General features: G+C 46.9%; 2 protein-coding genes across 3 annotated transcripts; one reads left to right on the top strand and one right to left on the bottom strand.

The window, feature by feature from the left end:
• Positions 1 to 1,882: 1,882 nt before the first annotated feature.
• On the top strand, positions 1,883 to 4,223 carry rlbp1b (retinaldehyde binding protein 1b; the record flags this gene model as incomplete). The annotated part of the gene is made up of 6 exons (XM_084450746.1): positions 1,883 to 2,011; positions 2,300 to 2,504; positions 3,021 to 3,199; positions 3,451 to 3,609; positions 3,867 to 3,977; positions 4,095 to 4,223. The coding sequence occupies exons 1-6, from the start codon at positions 1,898 to 1,900 to the stop codon at positions 4,221 to 4,223; spliced, it is 897 nt and encodes a 298-aa protein (XP_084306872.1). The 5' UTR covers positions 1,883 to 1,897.
• Positions 4,224 to 5,361: 1,138 nt separating this feature from the next.
• LOC311319216 (monoacylglycerol lipase ABHD2-like) lies at positions 5,362 to 18,035 on the bottom strand. Of its 2 annotated transcripts, XM_084450704.1 has the most exons (11): positions 17,901 to 18,035; positions 17,186 to 17,267; positions 16,771 to 17,000; positions 14,920 to 15,095; positions 13,844 to 14,011; positions 13,318 to 13,501; positions 11,791 to 11,883; positions 11,270 to 11,371; positions 11,112 to 11,181; positions 10,825 to 10,909; positions 5,362 to 7,579 (listed from the first exon to the last, which is right to left on the bottom strand). In XM_084450704.1, exons 3-11 carry the CDS (start codon positions 16,989 to 16,991, stop codon positions 7,344 to 7,346), a joined length of 1,335 nt encoding a protein of 444 aa, XP_084306830.1. In that variant the 5' UTR covers positions 16,992 to 17,000; positions 17,186 to 17,267; positions 17,901 to 18,035; the 3' UTR covers positions 5,362 to 7,343. The 2 variants fall into 2 exon arrangements, with proteins under 2 accessions (XP_084306830.1, XP_084306831.1); XM_084450705.1 differs by lacking the exon at positions 11,270 to 11,371.
• Positions 18,036 to 20,578: the final 2,543 nt, after the last annotated feature.

The raw sequence follows: 20,578 nt of genomic DNA on the forward strand, positions 1-20,578 counted from the left end.
CACACACAACCCGCCACCCTATTGGCCCTGCTCCTGCTCCCCTGTTATCTCCACCTCTCCCATTGGCTGAGCACCTCGCCCTCCCTCCCTCCCTCCCTCCCTTCTCACCTCTCGGCTCCTCCCTCTTCGTGTTGGTTGTCGGAGAGACGGGGAGCGGTGGAACCGTGACGGCTAATCCAGACCCTACAAATAAGCGGGCCCCCTCGTCCTGCCCCACACAGACCCCTGTGACTCCCGCCTGCGCCCCGGCCTCCTTCTCCAGGTAAGGGACCCGCTCCTCCTCCCCGCGCTGGGAGCTTCTGGTACTGGGCACCGGGTCGACCCATGTCCCCTCATACCCTGGAAGTTATACTGGGTTTTGTTTTTGGCAGCGTTGCTGTTCCTGAATCGGAATATCTCTTTACTCAAAGTGGGAGGAATAACTGGTTTATTGCACTTTATTGCTCTATTGCATCTTGCTTGGTTGTCCAGCAAAACACTGCCTAATATATCTGTCTAAAGAGTTCAGGATATTTGGGGCTCAATCTGTGAATAACAATACTGATACTGGAGTATTTTAATAGGCTTTTTTGTTTGATATTAGTGTCTTTGTGGATTGGTTGACCTGGGTATCTCACAGCTGGACAGAGGGAATGTCTCAGCTTCCTTGTTGTCTAGCACAGGATGATGATTGGCAGAATGCCAACCAATCCACTGCCTCCCGCAAGACTTCTGGGTCTAGGGTTAGGTGTTTTAAAGTTGGGGCTTGTGAAGGTCTTTGTTTCAACCCTTGTCTATTATCAGACTCCTTGCAATGATTGGTTGATATGTTTCAGTCATAGATTTGGGCCTCTGCACTGTACCTGGTTTAGACCCTCCCTATTGAGGCTTGAGTTTTGGTGTGTTTTTTTGGCATAGAATGCAGACATAATAATGGACTCAGTGATAATATCCCAGAATAGATAAGCAGTGCTTAAGCATATAATATAGTTTAAAATATTGTATGTACAATCTCCTCATTCAAGGTCCAGGGATAAATCTTTCTTCTTTATAGTTTAAAAAAAATAAATATATATTATATATAATTTCCAGGAATCGAAAAGTCCCTCCACATGAATAATCCAATCACCCTTATTTCCCCCCAGCGTTTTCCAAAACTGCTCTGAAGACTTGAAGAAATGGCGGTTGTTGTAAGTACATGTCAGACTACTCTGTTGTATGTATTATACTGCAGTTATTCTTCACAACAGAAGTATTTTTGAGACTATAGATTCATATGAAAAGTATCATGAGATAATTCTGAAGACGTAGATGTTTTGGAGGCTGGGGGGGTGAGGGGGGGTGGGGGGGGGGGGGGTACTAACTCAGAGAGACGACTGAGGGCCAGTGGTGATGCAGAGAAGACTGAGTCATGGTCATTAATGTCCCCACGCCATGGACAGCAGATGACCGCCAGACCCACCCTCCACACACGTCTCAAGTTTCCCTAACTTCCTGTGACGTGGCACAATGGCGTCTCTCAGCGTTTCACGGTCCCCCGCGCGCCGCGGCATCATCGGGACTGGATGGCGTCAACAGACCCGGCCCTTCAGCCCGCTAATCTGAGCTGGCAGCCACAGCTTCATGCCAGGCTTTTCTTCTGTGTCCATGTGAGGGAGATTAGCCACTAATACTAACACTGAGACCCCATTGATTTACAGCCAGTCCTCCCGGGCGATAGGCATTTATTGGGAGGCGTACTTTGTGGATTAGACCAGGTCGGGGAGTGTGATTATGTCATCCCCCCCCCCCCCCCCTCTCACTTCTTTCTGTGAAGCGCATTGTGTGGTCTTTGTGTATGAAATGGGCTTTACTGTAAATAAAGTTTGATTTGATTTGGACCCCCTGCCGGCCGTCTTTTCAGAGTGGAACATTCCGGATGGTGTCGGAGGAGGAGCAGGCCCTCAGGGCCAAGCTGGAGCACCTCACGGTCAAGGATCACGGTCCAGTGTATGAGCCGTGCGCCAAGCTGCCCGACCACACCAAGCAGAAGGTACGCGGTCGGTCACTCTCTCTCTCTCTCTCTCTCTCTTTCTCTCTCTCTCTCTCTCTCTCTCACTCTCTCTTTCTCTCTCTCTCTCTCTTTCTCTCTCTCTCTCTCTCTATAAATATCTGAGCTGCACCCACACAGTGTCACAGCACGGTCACTAGGACAACGCCTCAGAATCTGTCTGGGTTGATGTCTATCATCGTGGGCGGGCACGCACACACACACACACACACGCACACACACACACGCACACACACACGCGGCTCCACACTCCTCATCTCACCCCTACAGGCCAAGGACGAGCTGAACGAGACGGAGGAGAACCGCTTGTCGGCCGCGAAGGAGCTGCGGTCCATGATCAAGGAGAAGGCGGAGGCCGGAGACGACCTGGCCAAGGGGGTGCAGGACACCTTCGGGGACAAGCCGGACGCCACGCTGGTGCGCTTCATCCGCGCCAGGAAGTACGACGTGCCCAGAGCCTTTGAGCTCATGAAGGGTGGGTCTCTCTGACCCATAACGTGTCCATGGTTTCAACCGTAATAGGTGCATTAGTACATGTTGATGCTCCGTGAGCAATGGGTCTAACTCTGTATGAGGCTTAGGAATACCTGGCAAGTATGTGAGCAACACGCTCAAATCGAGCTCCTGTCCTATCTATCTATCTATCTATCTATCTATCTATCTATCTATCTATCTATCTGTCTATCTGGTTTCAACTGTCCATGGTTTCAACTGTAATAGGTGCATTAGTACATGTTGATGCTCCGTGAGCAATGGGTCTAACTCTGTATGAGGCTTAGGAATACCTAGCAAGTATGTGAGCAACACGCTCAAATCGAGCTCCTGTCCTATCTGTCCGTCCGTCCGTCCGTCCGTCCGTCCGTCCGTCCGTCCGTCTGTCCGTCTGTCCGTCCGTCTGTCTATCCATCTTTCTGTCTGTCTGTCTATCTATCCATCTATCCATCCATCCTTCCATCCATCCATCCATCCCTCCCTCCCTCCCTGTGTGCAGGTTATGTGCGTTTCAGGAAGGACTACCCCGAGCTGTTTGAGAACCTGACCCCCGAGGCCGTGCGCAGCACCATCGAGGCCGGCTACCCCGGCATCCTGTCCAGCAGAGACAAGTACGGCCGCGTCGTGCTGCTCTTCAACATCGAGAACTGGGACTACGAGGAGATCACCTTCGACGAGGTGACGGACCTCCAGGGGAACCGCAGATCCCACAATGCACCTCCTTACAGACAGACAGTCTTATAGGTTACTGATTAATGTCAAGTGATGTTGTTGATGTAGTGACCCAACTAACATCATTCACGTACAATGTGACTTCAAGAGAATTCCACTCATGTATTGCATGTCTCTTCCTGTGTGTGCGCGCGTGTGTGCGTGCGCGCGTGTGTGTGTGCGCGCATGCGTGTGTGTGTGCGCTCTCCCTCCATCAGATCCTGCGTGCCTACTGTGTGATCCTGGAGAAGCTGCTGGAGAATGAGGAGACTCAGATCAACGGCTTCTGCATCATTGAGAATTTCAAGGGCTTCACAATGCAGCAAGCAGCCGGCATCAAACCCACTGAGCTCAAGAAGATGGTGGACATGCTGCAGGTGAGACAGCAAGACGGCGTGTCATTGTAAATCCTCAAAAGGTCCCAGATGTTTCACAACTCTATAAGTAAACTTAAAGGGCCAGTACACAAGTCCTCACATCTACAGTAGCTTTGATAAACAAGTTATTAACGTTTTTGACCTTTTTCTGGTGCATTGCATTTGGAACCGCCTATTCATTACTGTACGTACCGTACATGCATGTCCACCATGACGTCAGCCTGACTGTCTTCTGTTTCCTCCGTCGGGGACTCCAGGACTCGTTCCCCGCCCGTTTCAAGGCGGTGCACTTCATCCACCAGCCCTGGTACTTCACCACCACCTACAACGTGGTCAAGCCCCTTATGAAGGGCAAGCTGCTGGAGAGAGTGAGTGTGAAAGGAGGGGACAAACAAAATGGCTGCTTGGACCCGGGGGATGTGTACCGTGAGGCTCCACCGGGCCACGCGTGCGATATCTGACCCTGTGGCCGTCTCCCTCTCCAGGTGTTCGTCCACGGGGACGAGCTGGACAACTACTACAAGGAGTTCGACGCCGACATCCTGCCCTCCGAGTTCGACGGCAAGGGCTCCAAATACGACGGCAAGGCCACGGCGGCGAAGCTGTTTGACTGAACGCCGACCTGGCGTCAAACAACCGCTTCAAACCTCACCTTCAAACATCACCGGGCTGGGACCTACACACACACACACACACACATCCCATAGACTATGGAGCAAGATTCTCGGCTCAAATCTACTGTAGCAGTGTGGGTTTAGATTGAAGTAATGTATAAAAGAGAACGAAATGATGTATAAAAGATAACAAGATGAGCGTGAGGTTGCACCACTGTTGTCCTCCAGGGGTTTTGTAAAAGTCGAGGCCAACAAAACGTTTTTGACGGCACAGGGACCGTTGTTGAACTAGCTTAGGCCGTATCCCGGTTGACACCTTTACCATTAGGAAGAATTAAACCAAGTCTATTTTAAAGTTGCTGGTTTAGAACCTTGCCTTTAAACCAATGCGAGGCCTAACCTGTTTTTTTTTTTTAACTACCGGGGGCCTATGACCCTCAAATGCAGAGTACAGTATAATGTTGATCCAGGTACAGTTGCCTGGCCGGCCCTCAGCATTCACAATACCCCTTCCCTCTACTACGTCACAACTCCAACAAGTGCCTGCCTATTTTCTTCTTCGTTTGTTTTTGACTGTGCTTGGAAATGAGTTTGACCCCCCAAGTTGGTGCAGGGGCATGAATGTCAGCACTGAGAATCACTGTGTACATTAAAGTGTATTTAAAGATGGGGCACTACTGTGTGTGCTACTTTTGGAAGAAAGATGGAAGAAATGCATTTTTACAGATGGAAGAAATGCATGTGTGGTACATCATGGTTTCCTGAAATGGTAAACTCAAATTAATACAAGTTCATAAGTAAATACACAAAGGGGTTCAAGACCATAGTCCAGGTTGGAAGGCTGCTGGCTCTCTAACACACAGGTTTGAATCCCTGTTGAAAAGCTGCTGGCTCTCTTACACACGGGTTTGAATCCCTGTTGAAAAGCTGCTGGCTCTCTAACACACGGGTTTGAATCCCTATTGAAAAGCTGCTGGCTCTCTAACACACAGGTTTGAATCCCTGCTGCTGGCATTTGTGAATCACAGCTTTCTGACCTCCCTCTGTCCCTGCTTTCATTCAGGAGAAAGAGACACAACTAAAAAGGCAGGTGCACTGTCCACTATTCTCTACAAGAGAAATACAAAGACGGAAGACAAATCATGAAAATAATTTATTAAAGGACACAAGTTCAAACAGTGTTTTAGTTTAGTATTACCCATGAATGCATTGCATTACAATTTTTTTTCTCCATCAGAACCATACGGTATAACACACAGTATCAGACTTTAGTACGTCACACCAATGTTCTGATTCTACATTGTCATGACAGCATTAAACAGTAAAAAGAGACTGTAAAGACCATGGAAAAGTAAGGCCGAACCAGAGGAGTTCCTCAGGGAGGAGGTGGAAGCCACCTTGGTGCAGTTAGTAAGCCTCAGCTGATCATTCATCCATAACATTGGAGCTTATGGTCCACAGTACACCATGGAATATGACAAAGACTAGAGTTCGATAGAGGACAGTGTCTACAACTCTAAAAGCAAAAGAAAACATATCCACAGTGGTTATTTTACATAAATATTAAATTCACGACAGTTTCAACAAAACCTCTTAACAAAAAGAAGAGGCAAACCACGAGTAAACGAATAAAGGAAAACGATTACGATGCTGCTAAGATCGTTTGACACAGAAGCCAAGATACAGTATACCTACAACCTCTGTGAAAAAGGCAGGGAGACTTTAACCATATGGAAGAACACCAACTCTCACGTTATTATGGGTCTGGAGTCTACATCTGTACATCATTTGATAACTGAACCTCAACACCATAGACCTGAACGTCATGGCCCAAACACGGTGTCTGACAGTTCAGTTCGAAGCCTCAATAGTCCCCCATGGGAGATATTATATATATGAAGATACTAGGAATGATACAGACAGAGACAGACAGACGGGGGTCGGGGGGGTCCTATATCAATAAAACCTGTAGATTGTAACAATCTTCAAGGAAAGAATCCAAAGCTAGGTTATCAAACAGGACCTTTGGGCAGGCAGTAGAGGGCGCACTTGCTACATAGTAGAACTGAATAGGACTGATGTCATTCCCCAGTAGAGCATCACTGCTATCATAACAGTGAGAGTGAGCTCAACTATGAGGACACACACTTGTCTGGCTGTCTCCAGCTCTAGTCATTTGGGCGCACGTAAGTTCAATAATCAAAATGTGAGCTCCTTGATCTTTTAAAGACCACTGTGATATGAAATGTTGGTGTAAAACGACATACAGTAAGCCTGTGAAATATTAGCCTTAAAGGGGCGTGCCAATTAAATTCTCTTGTTCCTTACAGTCAAATCCTCCCCGACAAGCGGGGGCACCGATGGAAAGGAAGACCAGCAGAGGAAGCCCCCTTTAAAAGAGTCTGTCCTCCCTATTAAAAAAAAACCCACAGGGCAACACAGCACACCCCTAACTGGTAGCCATGGCCCCGTACAGACAACAGCAGTAAACAACCATTAAAAAGGAAGATGGTCGCATACGTACGAAAGAACAGGCGAGAAATGGAACATTGCACACGGAAACGCTACTCCGCTACTCGGCACCGCACATGACGCTCAGTATCTGAGGGCTCTCCGTAGACTAGGCTGTAGTGGGGTCCGACAGCTGCTCACCAGGATTGGTGGAGGAGAGGAGTCCATTCAGCGTGGTCGTGGTCGGGTCATAGCCCCCTGGCAAGCCACCGAAAGTAGAAGCGTTCTAGTCATAGTTTCTCTATGATTCACACAGGCAAAGTCAAAGGCCGAGTGCCACAGGACATTCCTTGTCCTCAAGAGCTTCGTGTTGAGTCTCCCTTCCCGTCCCGTGGGCGGGCACACTTGTGTTTGTTTGACATGGGACGAGTGTGAGAGGGTTACTTATCCCAGATAGCAAGCGGATCTGGGCCATATACGGGCCAGATCTGGCCCTTTGTGGCTTAGTTCCGGCCCATATATGGCCCAGATCCGCTTGTTATCTGGGTTGGTGAAAAGCGGTTTGATAGATGGGGGATGTGGTTATGGGAGCACAAGAGAGGAGGAGGGAGACGAGGTAGTGAGTAACGTGTACGTGTGTGTTAGTGCGCGGGTGTGCGAATGCTTGCGTTAGGCGGTCTCCGTGCCCGGCGGCAGTGGCGGCGGCGGCGAGCAGGAGGGCGCGGGTTTGCCGCGCGGCGTCCTCTGGCAGGGCGGCTGGTTCCTCTCCCACTGGCAGATGGCGTTGGCGTAGGCCACGATGACCTTGTCCATCCAGGTGAGGGGCTGGGGGAGCAGCGCCCCCTCGAAGAAGCCCAGGTGACCCCCGTGCTGCGTCAGGGCAAAGATCACGTTCTCCTTCTTCTCTGAGGGGAGAGAAGGAGGTGGGGGGGTCATCTTTAATTCTTTGGGATTCCATGCGTTTAGTTTCTCACCGAGATTCACCTGTGATATACTTTGTGTTGCTTCTAGACAAGCAAACGTTGTTTCCAGTTCCAAGCCGCATACAGTTTACATGAGTGCAAACTTAATTTAGAATTGTGACTAATAGCCTGTACTTCAATAGACTCACGAGTCAGTCTCTAAACGCTGCGCTCAACTAGGGACTGAAGACATCCAGATTTCATTGCTAAAATTGGGTGGAAACAATTTGAGAGATTGTGGGGGGGGGGGGAAAGCATTGCAGAACCAATCCAAAGTCTTTGGGGCGGTCATTTGAAAAATGTTTCGAGTTGATTTGAAATGTTTGTTTCACTAGGGACGAAGATAAGGAGAGGACATTATTTCCGATCGGTAGCGTTGGTTTTCGCTGCTGTTCTAGCAACCATTTTCAAAGTAGATGTCTCCGGACATTCTGAGGAGGTCTCCAAAGTCTGGTATCGGGGGAGACTAATACATTAACCACCATTTGTTCTCTACCAGTACAGTAAGTTTTTCTTCAAGGATAAGTAACTGTTTTTCCTTGATGTTGAGGTAATTAATGAGTATATTTCCCTACAGTGAGAGCAGAGGTAACCTTGGTACAAAGACCTACCTTGGGTTTCCTCCCAGAAATAAAACCCTCCTTTCTCTTTCTGACACCCTACACTGCTCATCCTCTCTCTCTCTTGCTCTAGCGCACAACCAGGGGTGAAAGAGTGCAAAGTGGATAGTAAACACGCGCACACACACACACGCGCACACACACACACACACACACACACACACACACACACACACACACACACACACACACACACACACACACACACACACACACACACACACACACACACACACACACACACACACACACACTAACTCACGGTTCTATTCAACAAGTGTTTGCTGGGACAGCAGCTCTCAACACCGTTTGTACTGTGTAGACTTGGGTCAAATGAGAGGAAATTGTGAACCGATTTCCGACATATTTCGTAATCCTCTGGAAATCACGCTGTACCATTGAGAGAGCATACTCACGAACTGCGTCCCAGTGTGGTTCAGGGCAACTGCTCTGCATTGGGCCGTAAACCACTCCAGCGGTCGGTGAAAACTGCCCAACGGATCACCGGTACCCAGTGACCCGCCATCGAGAACATTTATCGCAAGCGCTGCCTGGGCAGGGCAAAAAACATCATGAAGGATGCCTCCCACCCTAACCATGACCTTTCACCTTTCACCCTCCTCCCCTCCGGCAGCTCTGCTCACGCACCAGGCTGAACCTACACTGTTCAAATGATGTTACTGTACATATAACCGACTGTACATGTTGTTTATGCTCTGCATACTTACCAAATGTACATAAAGCTGTTCATACTGTATATACAACCGTACATTTGCACTCTATTCTTTAACTCTGTCCACTTCTCCTGATATACCTGTACGTATTTAGAAATATTTACATATATAATATTTGTATATTGTAACTCTCCACTCTCCATCACTAACTATTAAGCTACAGTATAGCATTACTTGCTGTGGTACTTACTTTTCCTGCACTTACCTGTAAATAATACTATAATACTATACTGGTTAGACGCTATCTGCGTTTCATTGGCTTTGTACCCGTACTCTGCACAATGACAACGTTTAATCTAATCTAATCTCTTTCTACTGATTAGAAATCCACTCAAAATCCCTTCTTCCCACTAAAAACCACAGCCGCCCCTGAGCAATGTCTCAATTCTACCACACGACCGCAGCACTGCGCAGACGAGGCACGCACAGAGACAGCTGGCTGCTACACAGACACAGCTGGCAGTGCCGTGCTGAACAGAGGTCGCCTAGCTAGCTTCCTGTGACCTCCCGGTCGGTTAGCTTAGTGAGGTTTGGCAGGTTAGCTCCTGTCAGGGGGGGAGGGGTGCTTGTGTATGTGTGGGACAGTTTGTCACTCTGGCCTTTGGTGTGAGAACATCCTGGCTTCTCTCCTATGGGGCACAACACCACATTCCTCCCTCTAAGTTTAGTCTCAGTCCTGGTGATCTTGGTCTCTATGGTCTAGTTTAGTTAAGGCTCAGTCCTGGTGATCTTGGTCTCTATGGTCTAGTTTAGTTTAGTCTCAGTCCTGGTGATCTTGGTCTCTATGGTCTAGTTTAGTTAAGTCTCAGTCCTGGTGATCTTGGTCTCTATGGTCTAGTTTAGTTAAGTCTCAGTCCTGGTGATCTTGGTCTCTATGGTCTAGTTTAGTTTAGTCTCAGTCCTGGTGATCTTGGTCTCTATGGTCTAGTTTAGTTTAGTCTCAGTCCTGGTGATCTTGGTCTCTATGGTCTAGTTTAGTTTAGTCTCAGTCCTGGTGATCTTGGTCTCTATGGTCTAGTTTAGTCTCAGTCCTGGTGATCTTGGTCTCTATGGTCTAGTTTAGTTTAGTCTCAGTCCTGGTGATCTTGGTCTCTATGGTCTAGTTTAGTTAAGTCTCAGTCCTGGTGATCTTGGTCTCTATGGTTTAGTTAAGTCTCAGTCCTGGTGATCTTGGTCTCTACCATCATTCCTCTACTATTTTTGTTGTTGATTTCCCACTGGCTGGTGACCAGGGACACAGACAGGAAGAGACAGGGCTGAATTAAGAATAGGCCGCACACACACACACACACACACACACACACACACACATGCACACGCACACACACCAACAACACTCACATAGAACACATACACACACAAAGTTACACAAGCTCAGAGAGTTTGTTGTAGAAACAGTCCAAAACAACACATACAGTACACTAAACACACACACAAACACACACACACACACCTATAAATAACACTAAAGCAGAGGGGATCGCATGGCTCTGAAAAATTCAACAAGACTGTCTGGGTAGAGAGGCCCAGGGGAGAGACCTTAGACAAGCCTGTATCCATACTGAGAGAGAGAGTGTCTGGGAGGAAGGAACAGAGAACCAGATCTCCTGACGAGCGCTAGCGTTTACTAGACACTAGTCACTTATCCCTACTGCTACTAATGGAGTTGAAACCGCAGTGCAGTAAACCAGCATCTTGCCAATGAAGTAGGTGTATAAGACTGACTTTTGTCTACTGTAAAACCAGTCAGTACTAACCCTTCAACTATGACCACCATGGTCATCGATACCAGAGGGCAATAATTGTGAATATTTATTTATTGATGAAAATGTACCTGCGAGTGTGCGGGGGATGGTCAACAGTGATTGGTGGACCAGAGGGTCATCTGAGGAGTTGACCAGTAGGAGAGGGACGTTGACCTGGAATAAGTTCATCATCATCGTTAACAACATCATCAACAGCAGCAACAAAAGTACAACAGTAAAAAAATGTGCCTTGGCTAATACTGACGCATTTACAGCAATGTTCATGAATGTGTACTGTCCATGTAAAAATACAATTGGAAAAAACAACAACATTGTCTAATAGCGGTTGGAAGTGCAGTGAGCGGGTCAGACTCACATTGTGAATGAAATGCACACAGCTCTCCTTCTCGTAGTACTCTTTCAACGAGCCGTGGCCATGGAACTTCCTGTGGAACACAATGGAAAAACACCATCTCAGACAGGACGTCGCCACAGTTGCCGCCACCGCCACGTCGATAAGACTGTCACCATTACCTCATGATGTTGTCGTCGATCTGCATCAGAGAGGTGGCTGTGTACAGTCTGCTCAGGTCGGCGTCCTCCATCTTGGTGGAGCTCATCCCAAACAGACTTCCCCTGTCCCCATGACGATTAAATCAATTTGAACATTCATCTTCATGAACAAAAACATTTTGGGACAATTTATTTGGGATTTATTTTATTCTAAAAGGCCGGTAGTAAATAATAATGTAATAAAATAATCCTACTAATTGGTAACTGCTGAAAAGCCCCATCAGGTTAGCTGCAGTGATATGATGATACAGCCAATTGTAATTGGCCGCCAAACAGGAAGTGAGGTCACAGCTTTGTTAAACCCAGTCTTTGCTCAATTCACATAAAACTGCTATCAGTGTTTACAACTGGGCTTTGAACATGATCACATCAAGGTGCCATGGTCTGCTTGGCACCCTCATCCCTGATTGCAGGTATATTGTTGTTTGTGTCATTTAAAAAAAAAGAAAAAAGTATTATATATTGTTGTTGTTGTCATGTACCTGTGTGAGAGGATGATCTTCTTCATGTTATCGGCCATGAGGAAGTTGTAGAGCCTCCGGCACTGGTCCCATTGTAGGAACGTCTCCTGGGCCCTGGACACACACACACACACACACACACAAACACACACACACACACAAACACACACACGCACACAAAACCCAGAAACGAAAGCAACCGATCAGTTCAGCTGACTACAGTAAGTGCTTTAGTGGGAAGTCACAAGCCCTGGTTTGTATGAGCAACTAATGGGCGTTGGTGATGACAGCTTTTAAAGCTGAGTGTGTACACTTATTTTAATTTATTTGTACAGTGTACTGCGTGAACAGTGTGTGTGTGTGTGTGTGTGTGTGTGTAGGCGTGCCGCTAAACAAACAGCCGTGTATTGAGGTGTGTGAGCCCATCTGGCGCAGCGCTAGCATCGTATTCCAGCAGCGCTCTGAGGGAGATTAAAGACATGCTGCTGCTGCTACAGGCAGAGCTCACAACAATAGCAGCCCCACCAGGGTAAACTAGGACAGCCTTGGCCGTGGCCTACATACTGCTGGGGATGAACAATGAGAGGAGACACTGCTGTTGAGACTACACTGCCTGGCTGGTTCACTGACTGGCTGGCTGGCTGGTTGACTGGCTGGTTGACTGGCTGGTTGACTGGCTGGTTTACTGACTGGCTGGTTTACTGGCTGGTTGACTGGCTGGCTGGTTGACTGGCTGACTCACTCACTGGCTGGTTGACTGGCTGGCTGACTCATTGGTTGGTTGGCTGGTTGACTGGCTGGCTGACTCATTGGTTGGTTGGCTGGTTGACTGGCTGACTGGCTGACTCACTCACTGGCTGGTTGACTGGCTGGCTGACTCATTGGTTGGTTGGCTGGTTGACTGGCTGGCTGACTGACTGGCTGGCTGGTTGACTGGTTGTCTGACTGACTAGCCGGCTGACTGGCCAACTGGCCGGTAGAATGACAGACTGGCTGGCTGACTGGCTGGTTGGTTGTCTGACTGGCCAACTGACTGGCTGGCTGACTGGATGGCCGGTAGAATGACAGACTGGCTGACTGACTGGCTGGCTGACTGGATGGCCGGTAGAATGACAGACCGGCTGGTTCGCTGACCGACTGGCTGAATGGTTGACTGACCGACTGGCTGGCTGACTTGAGCACACACGTACAAAAAACCCATGCAGATATACAGTATCTGAATATGCAAGACCTCAAAGAGGTCGACTGACAGTGAGGGTACTTCAACTATGTTAAAAACATACTGCAGTTACAAACCTACCATAGATTAAACAGTTACAAACCATGAAGGCAATCTAATCTAACCACATATTTGTAAACTAAACAAGCAAACCACAAGGCTATAATGCAAAAAAAGTATTTGCATTTTTGTCATTGAGGCATCAGTACACAACAGTTCCCAGCACATTCTTTCACCATAGACCAAGACGAGAATAAACCTGGCGGTTATTCCAAGTCTCAGATCTCCGTTATCGGGGGAGACCTCGGGAGTTGGTCCGTCGTACTGACCTGAGAGCGCTGTACCCCTGACAGACGCTAACGCAGCACAGCACTCTGTCCTGATTGGCCCGGCTCTCCCCCAGGAACTTGCACACGATGTTGCCCCCCAGGCTGAAGCCCACCACAATCAGCAGGCTCTGGGGGAAGGCCTTGCGGATGTAGCCCACCATGGCGGCGAACTCCCACGTGCAGCCTGGCGGAGGGAGACAACTTCAGCTTTGGACTTTTCTCGAGCCCGACACCACCGGGGCACTTTACTTTAGAATTGTAATTTCTTGAAAATAGAGGAGGTGATTGGGCTGTCCAACCCTCGTTTTGTGTACTTTTTTGGTTTGTATTTTTGTGACTGTATTAGCAGAGAGGGGCACAGGGTCAGGGGGGGAAGACGGTGCGGAACTTATTGGAACCTCCTCTCCCTACCGAGCGATATTTCCACACACGTTTGCTGTTGCGTTTGTCTTTTGGGAGTGGTCACCAGCGTGGTCACCAGCGTGAACAGAGTGCAGTAGAGGCAGCAGTGAGCGGACGTTCTCACCGTAGGTGAACATGCGCGGGGAGGTGAGCTCGATGTTGGGCAGCGCCCCCAGGTGGTTGAGCACGGCGCAGCGGTAGCCCTGCCTCTGGGAGTGGTCCACAAATGTCCGGATGTAGTGCTTCTCGCTATGGTTACCGATCCCCGGGCAGATCACCATGGTAATGTCATCTACACAGTCGCACACAAACAAGCGCACACACACACACATACACACACAGAAAGTCATTGTGGAGATAGGGGGGATGGTTGTGTGTGTGTGTGTGTGTGTGTGTGTTGGGTTAAGAGGGAGCTGGACTTCATGGCATTCTCTCCCCCAGGAGTGAGCTAATGGTGTTTGTATCCCATCGTGATATAATGTGCTCTCTGGGAGTTGAGCGCTACGTGAGGCTGAGTGGTAACTAGGTTATAAACAGCCCTTGTTAGCTCTGGTGGGTGGAGGAGTCTTGGGTTTTACTGCACTGCACTGAAAACAAAATGTGACCCATGAGCACACTGTGGTTGTTGATGGAGTCCAAAGTGAGCGGAGTACTACTCCTGATTGGAATTGGCATTTTCAAATATCTTGCACTTTCAAATCTCACTGGATGTGAAAAAGGGACAGGGATATCTCGGCAAGACTAATCACTGGATACACGCAATGTTATCCTGGAACCTCGGCTTTCAAAATATGTTGTGAAAGAAATGCCTTATATTCAGGTAATGCATCGTTTTGACAGCAGTTTTTTGGCAAGACACTTGTTGCTCTTGATCAAATACAGTCAGCGAATGTTAAATGGTAAATGGACTGCACTTATATAGTGCCTTTCTACCTTAATGGACAAAGCGCTTTACAATGGCCTCTCATTCACCCATTCACACACACACACACACACACACACACACCAATGGCGGCAGCTGCCATGCAAGGCACCAGCCTGCTCATTGGGAGCAATTTGGGGGTTCAGTGTATTGCTCAAGGACACTTTCACACGTGGACAGGAGAAGGCGGGATTCGAACCGCCGACCCTGTGGTCAGTGAACGGCCCGCTCTACCTCCTGAGCCACAGCCGCCCACAAAGGCGAAGGCTTTATCTCACCTCCGGTTGAGTGGTCCCCTAGCGGTTCGAAGAGGTCAAAGGTGGCTGTGGCCCCGTCCTGCATGGGGAGGTACTTGCGGACCCCGGAGGGCGTGGGGGAGTTGACGCGCCCCATCTTGCCGTACAAGGCCGTCTGGAGGTGCCCACTTTTCCCCCACAGCAACGGAGGAATGTATCTGGGTGCATAACACAACACACACAGGCTGGTGAGTGCGAGCGCAGGCAAACAGCTGCATGCATGTTAACATACTGTACACGCATACAAACATATGCACACACACACGCGCACTCTCAACAAACACCCTCCTCCCTATCACCAACATCCTGATAGGGTTCCAACCCTATCCCTGAGAGAGCTGTCCTCAGGGCACCATGCGACTAGCTAAGGGAGCTGTTCTGTGTACACTACCATACTAAGCTCTGGATGAGGGTCTACTCCCACAAGGACTGCATCGTCTCCCTGCCACTTCTCTGGATGACATGACAATGACTGTGGAATACCAGAGTCATGACATAACAGTGACTGTGGAATAGCAGAGTCACAGGAGCTGTGTTCGAAACCGTTCACGAAATCATAGTGCACTATATAGTGTCCGTCATTTTTTTCTAGTGTCCGAATTCATAATGGTTAATTTCACTATACATTACATTAGTCATTTAGCAGACGCTTTTATCCAAAGCGACTAACAATAATTGCATTTAATGTAGGAAGAGCCAATGTACTACTACTTGCCAGAAATCACAAGTGCATCTTCTTTCTAAAACAAGTGACTAAGAGCATAATCTAGTGCTGAAGGCAAAGTGCAAGAATCACAATCTAAAGTACAGTGCAATATAATATAATAAGTGCTTACCATAAACTATACTGTACTATACTGTACTATAAAACACCCACAATTCACTGCGATTTCCAGTGAACAGAGAATGTACACTACAATTTCTCCCATATACTACAATGCAATACAGTCATGTCGAGACTGATATCAGCTACAGGAACCATTGCTGTAATGTTAACTGCTTGTGAGTTTAACGTCTAACGTTTAACTTGCCATTAGCAGACAGCACCATAGTGGACGAAATCACATTTGCACAAAATTAGAATTTCAACAATTTGGGATTTAACATTCAAAAATGAACAGGCAAAAGCTAAACCGATACTACCCGAGTGAGTTTCAATTTCAATCAACCTGCTGCCATGAATGCTCAGTTCCTTTATGTGATACTGGGTGCGTCCACTTGCATCACACGAATATCCATTAAATCGTTCCCTATATAGTTCGCTATATGACAAACATTACATAGGGAATAGTGAGTGAACGAGTGAACGGTTTTGAACACAGCTAGGGAGTGTTCAGTCTAGCCCTACATGACTTAACATGGCTTTCAGTGAATACACGTTCAATCGTGAACAGGGAACATTCTCAATAAAGGACACGCTCTGCTATTCAGCTACACTTTGCCTAGGATATTATTCACAGAGGCATCATAGCTTTGAAACGAGAGCAGTGGTAGGTCACGGCAGTTAGCATGCTAATGTCTAGCTAGTAGTGATGTATTACACTTGATTGATCCTAAAGCCCAGGGCACATAATCAGTGAGTGATGAACAGAGAGTTACATAACGCAACTGGGTGTGTTTCTCTCTGCGGGAGAGGAGCAGATATTGCTAGAGGCGCAGCGTGGATTGACAGTTCTGAGCAGATGGCATGTGTGTGTGTGGTGTGTGTGAGTATATGTGCCTTTTTCTACTTGTGTGTGTGCGTGTGTGTGTATCTGTATGTGTGTGTGTGTGTGTGTGTGTGTGTGTGTGTGTGTGTGTGTGTGTGTGTATCTGTGTGTGCGCATCACTCACTCTTTGGTCAGTATGGGGCAGGACTTCATCAGGTAGCGGTTGAGGGGTGTGTCCTGGTGTGTGATGTCTGGGGGCGCAGTGGGGCTCTTCAGGTTCAGGCAACGCACGATGATATAGAGCACCGTGGCCACGGCCGCCAGCTTCATGCCATCAAACATGGCCGGCATCTCGGGGGCGATGGTCTGGACCTCGCCCTCCCCAAGTGTGCTCATGGTTGACATGGAGAAGACCTATGTTTAGACACAATAAGCATAGCTTACAGCAACTTGTCATATTGGTGCGACAGTAGGTTGTTGAGAGGCAGTAAAATAATTTCAGTAGCACGAAACATTATCACAAAGTCAGTAAAATTGCATTGTGATGACAAGATGTAACAGTGACAAGTCTATTTCAAAATGCCAAAGTGTTTCCCCACCTTGCCTTGTCGCTGCTCAGAAAAGGCTGTTGCTCAGCTCAGTCCCTCCCTGGACAGATTAGGAACTTCAGTCGGGTCAGTGCTTCACAAAAGGACAAAACATGTCACAATTAACCCATAAGAAGTGACTGTCAGCATATACGAAGAGAAGGCCTACTCTACATCTAATTCACATGTAGGCCTACACAAACTGTGTAAAGAGACAGTTTACATGATCATCCTTAAAAGTAATAGCCTAGGCCTACCTAGGCCAGAAGGCCTACTCTCTGTCAGACAAGACAACAATCTTCTACTCACCTGCGAGCTTCAAATGATGTATAGAAACGCACAGAACTCAACCTACCCGATATAGTCTATTTGCAGATTTCACAATGCCAGGGAGGGGACCCGTGGACTAGTTCATACCGCCCGACTACAACATGTCATCCAGCTGCGACAGCGACACCCCAGTGATAGAACCATGGATGTAGGATAGAACGCAGCAAATAAGATCCTCGTCGGCTACAATGTATCAAGTGGAAAAGTAGAACGTAACCATGTCTATAGCCTCCGACTAGCCTACTCGAATAGAGGGAGTGACAAATCCATCCGCCCACAAGACCACACTGAGAAAGTCGCCCGCCCGCGAGTCACTCATTTTAGCACGCAGTTACAATTCATTCTGTGAAAACGGGGGAAAAGACAGTCAGCTGGTTAGCAACCGTGAACAACGTACCATTTTAGCCTGGGAAGGTGTTTGACTCGGTCTGCTTGAGCTGTCAGAACGTGGCATACGAACCGTGCGTATGGACTTGCTGTGCAATGTTCCAACTGTTTACTACTCACTGCCTTTACTGCAGCTCAGGCTGGGAGACATGTAAGCGCCTAGCAACTGCAGCTCCACTTCCTACTGTGGAGGAGCTCATTTACATATACCTCTTTTCATTGGTGCTCAGCTGCCTCTACGTCACATATACGACCAAGGTTAATTAGACATGATCGTAACAGCCTACCATCGCATATTCACAAATGTAAGTTCACTGGAAGAACTCCACTTTTTCTTGTGTTTATAAAAGAAGTGTCCTTGTACTTTGATTCGATTGAATTCTCCATGAACAAAAAGGCTTCCAAGTCCTTGTATCTCCGTAATGCTTTTGAGGTCAGTATGTAATGAGCTTTTCCCCTGGTGTATTGTGTTTTGTTCATGTGTATGTATGTATGTATATGTATATGTATATGTATATGTATATGTATGTGTATGTATATGTATATATATATATATTGTTATATTTTGTATACATTGCTTTGTATATTTCTGCATCTTTGAATAAAAATAAATAAAAAAAACTGCCTACCATCGCAGGAGAGACTCCAGTGTTGACAACTTGGCGACTTTCCAGACCCCCTTGGCGACTTAATTAGTCATAAGCGACTAGCGACAAATCTAGCGATTTTGGGGGTCATTTGGGGAATTATTGTGTTGACAGAGCATCTAACATCCCGTTCCGCGGTTCACGTTACAACCGAGCTCACTACCTGATCGGCCTTTTCTATTTATTTTGCCTCTTTCAGAATTGCATATTATGCAAATTAGTTAATAATGTAATCTAGCTGCTTCTACCTGCTTTTGGGAGAACCAACAGCTACTTCCCTTACAGAGGAGTTGGCAACACTGTCCTGAGGTACAGTAGTTCGCTCCATACATTGCCCTTCCAAAAAAACGAGGTCCTAGTTGTTGATCTCCATTCTTCTAGTGGATGTTGTTCTATCTTGATGTTTTTACATTGGCAATTATTAGGCTAGCATCATGTGCATGTAATAGGCTACCTACTAGGCAAGTCTCTTGAATCTCAAAGTAAAAGATTTGATGAGTGCCTTGTTTCAGTACCCGCACCATCATGTAGCAGAATCTCAGAGGTGAAGTTAACATTTTGACCACCAGGAGGCGGTATCTATAAGACAATTTATCTCCCGTCAGTCCCTCATCTGCCGATAGTGGGAGGAAGGAAGGGCCACACTTTACCACATCTGATGTTATTCTTTCCTCTCTGCCCTCCTTCACTCCCTAGATTGTTACATGGTGCAGCCATTTAGGCTCCAGTCAGTCAGTTCCTTATTTGTGTGCCAACACTGTACTTATGTCAGCTATATCTCCAAAAGGTTTGTGTAAAGAAATACTCTTGACAGAAAGATACAACCTAATGCTGACATTGAAGTTGATCCAGATGATGGAATAGGCATGTAGCACTTGATACTAATCAACGGATTAGTAGAGAAACCCGTCCACTATTAAATCTTTCAACCAAATAATAGAAATTACGTACAAGTGGTGGCCACTTCGTAAGAAGTTGAAGGTTAGTAGTTATAAATTCACATGAAAAGCTACTACTGTATAGGTGTAGCCTACCAAACTCAATCTTCACAAAGCTGACTAGAAACACTCCCAATGCAAATGCCTCACAGTGTAGCCCTATGGTATTAGACTGTTTGATAAACATTTAGTTTTTATTGACCGCAAAAAAAAAAATCATGAAAATTGTATTCACATTTAAATCAAGACTTCCTCAAAACTATCCCATCCTATAGCCTACTACAACTGTAACAAAAAAGATTTACTTCTCATTAGATTCAGTCAAACAGCCATCATCACAGTAATAAGCTGAGGTCTTTGGAGAGGTCCTTTGGGAAGGTCAGTCACGAGGAACAGCTCTAGAACATGAGAGGAAATATATGTAATTACTCACTACTTCTGACTCTTTTATCTGAAATTGCCTGATTGGTCATGCCAACTGAGCACCGCTGACCATTGCTTCACCTTCTATGAGTTCAGTGTTGCCAGGTTCTCAAGGCACTATAAAGAGCATTATATCACAGCTTTGAAAAATACACTATGGGGGACATTAGGAATCTACTGTGTCTGTTCTGAGAACATGTACTGGAAGCAGAATGTTTCAGGAACGATACCCTGTTGTTGTAGTTGTGAGACAGCACCAGATCACGTGTCAGCTTGTTACTAGGTTACACATATTATGTGCTGTCAATCAAGTGATATTTATACTATAGATGTTACCTATGGGAATTCAGGCAATCGTAGCCTACAACTAGACTATAGTGAAAACATGGTGTTGGAAATTGTAGCACATCTCCTAGACCAATGAGGATCACTTGGAGTTGACTGCCGTCTTTTACATCTTTAAAAAATCTCTTTATTTCTTGTGATGGAATATGTCTATTTGAGCACAAAGGTTAATGCTATGCCCACACAAGTGCTGAATAGCCTTTCAAATCAAGACAATGCTCAAAGGAGCCAGTTACTTCCACTCAACATGTCAACACTCACAAGTCAATTTTGTGACTGACACCACAGATGGATCTCGGCTCAAGCAACACCCACTAAGCCCTTAAATGTACGCA

Source organism: Borostomias antarcticus (assembly GCF_949987555.1).
Source record: "Borostomias antarcticus genome assembly, chromosome: 16".
Classification (NCBI taxonomy): domain Eukaryota; kingdom Metazoa; phylum Chordata; class Actinopteri; order Stomiiformes; family Stomiidae; genus Borostomias; species Borostomias antarcticus.

Coding starts and splice junctions, on each gene's coding strand:
- LOC311319216 (XM_084450704.1), bottom strand. CDS start 16,991: ATGTCAACCATGAGCACACTTGGGGAGGGCGAGGTCCAGACCATCGCC. Junction 15,096..16,770: donor TGCCCCATACTGACCAAAGA/GTGAGTGATGCG, acceptor TTATGCACCCAG/ATACATTCCTCCGTTGCTGT. Junction 11,884..13,317: donor CAGGGGTACAGCGCTCTCAG/GTCAGTACGACG, acceptor GTGTGTGTCCAG/GGCCCAGGAGACGTTCCTAC.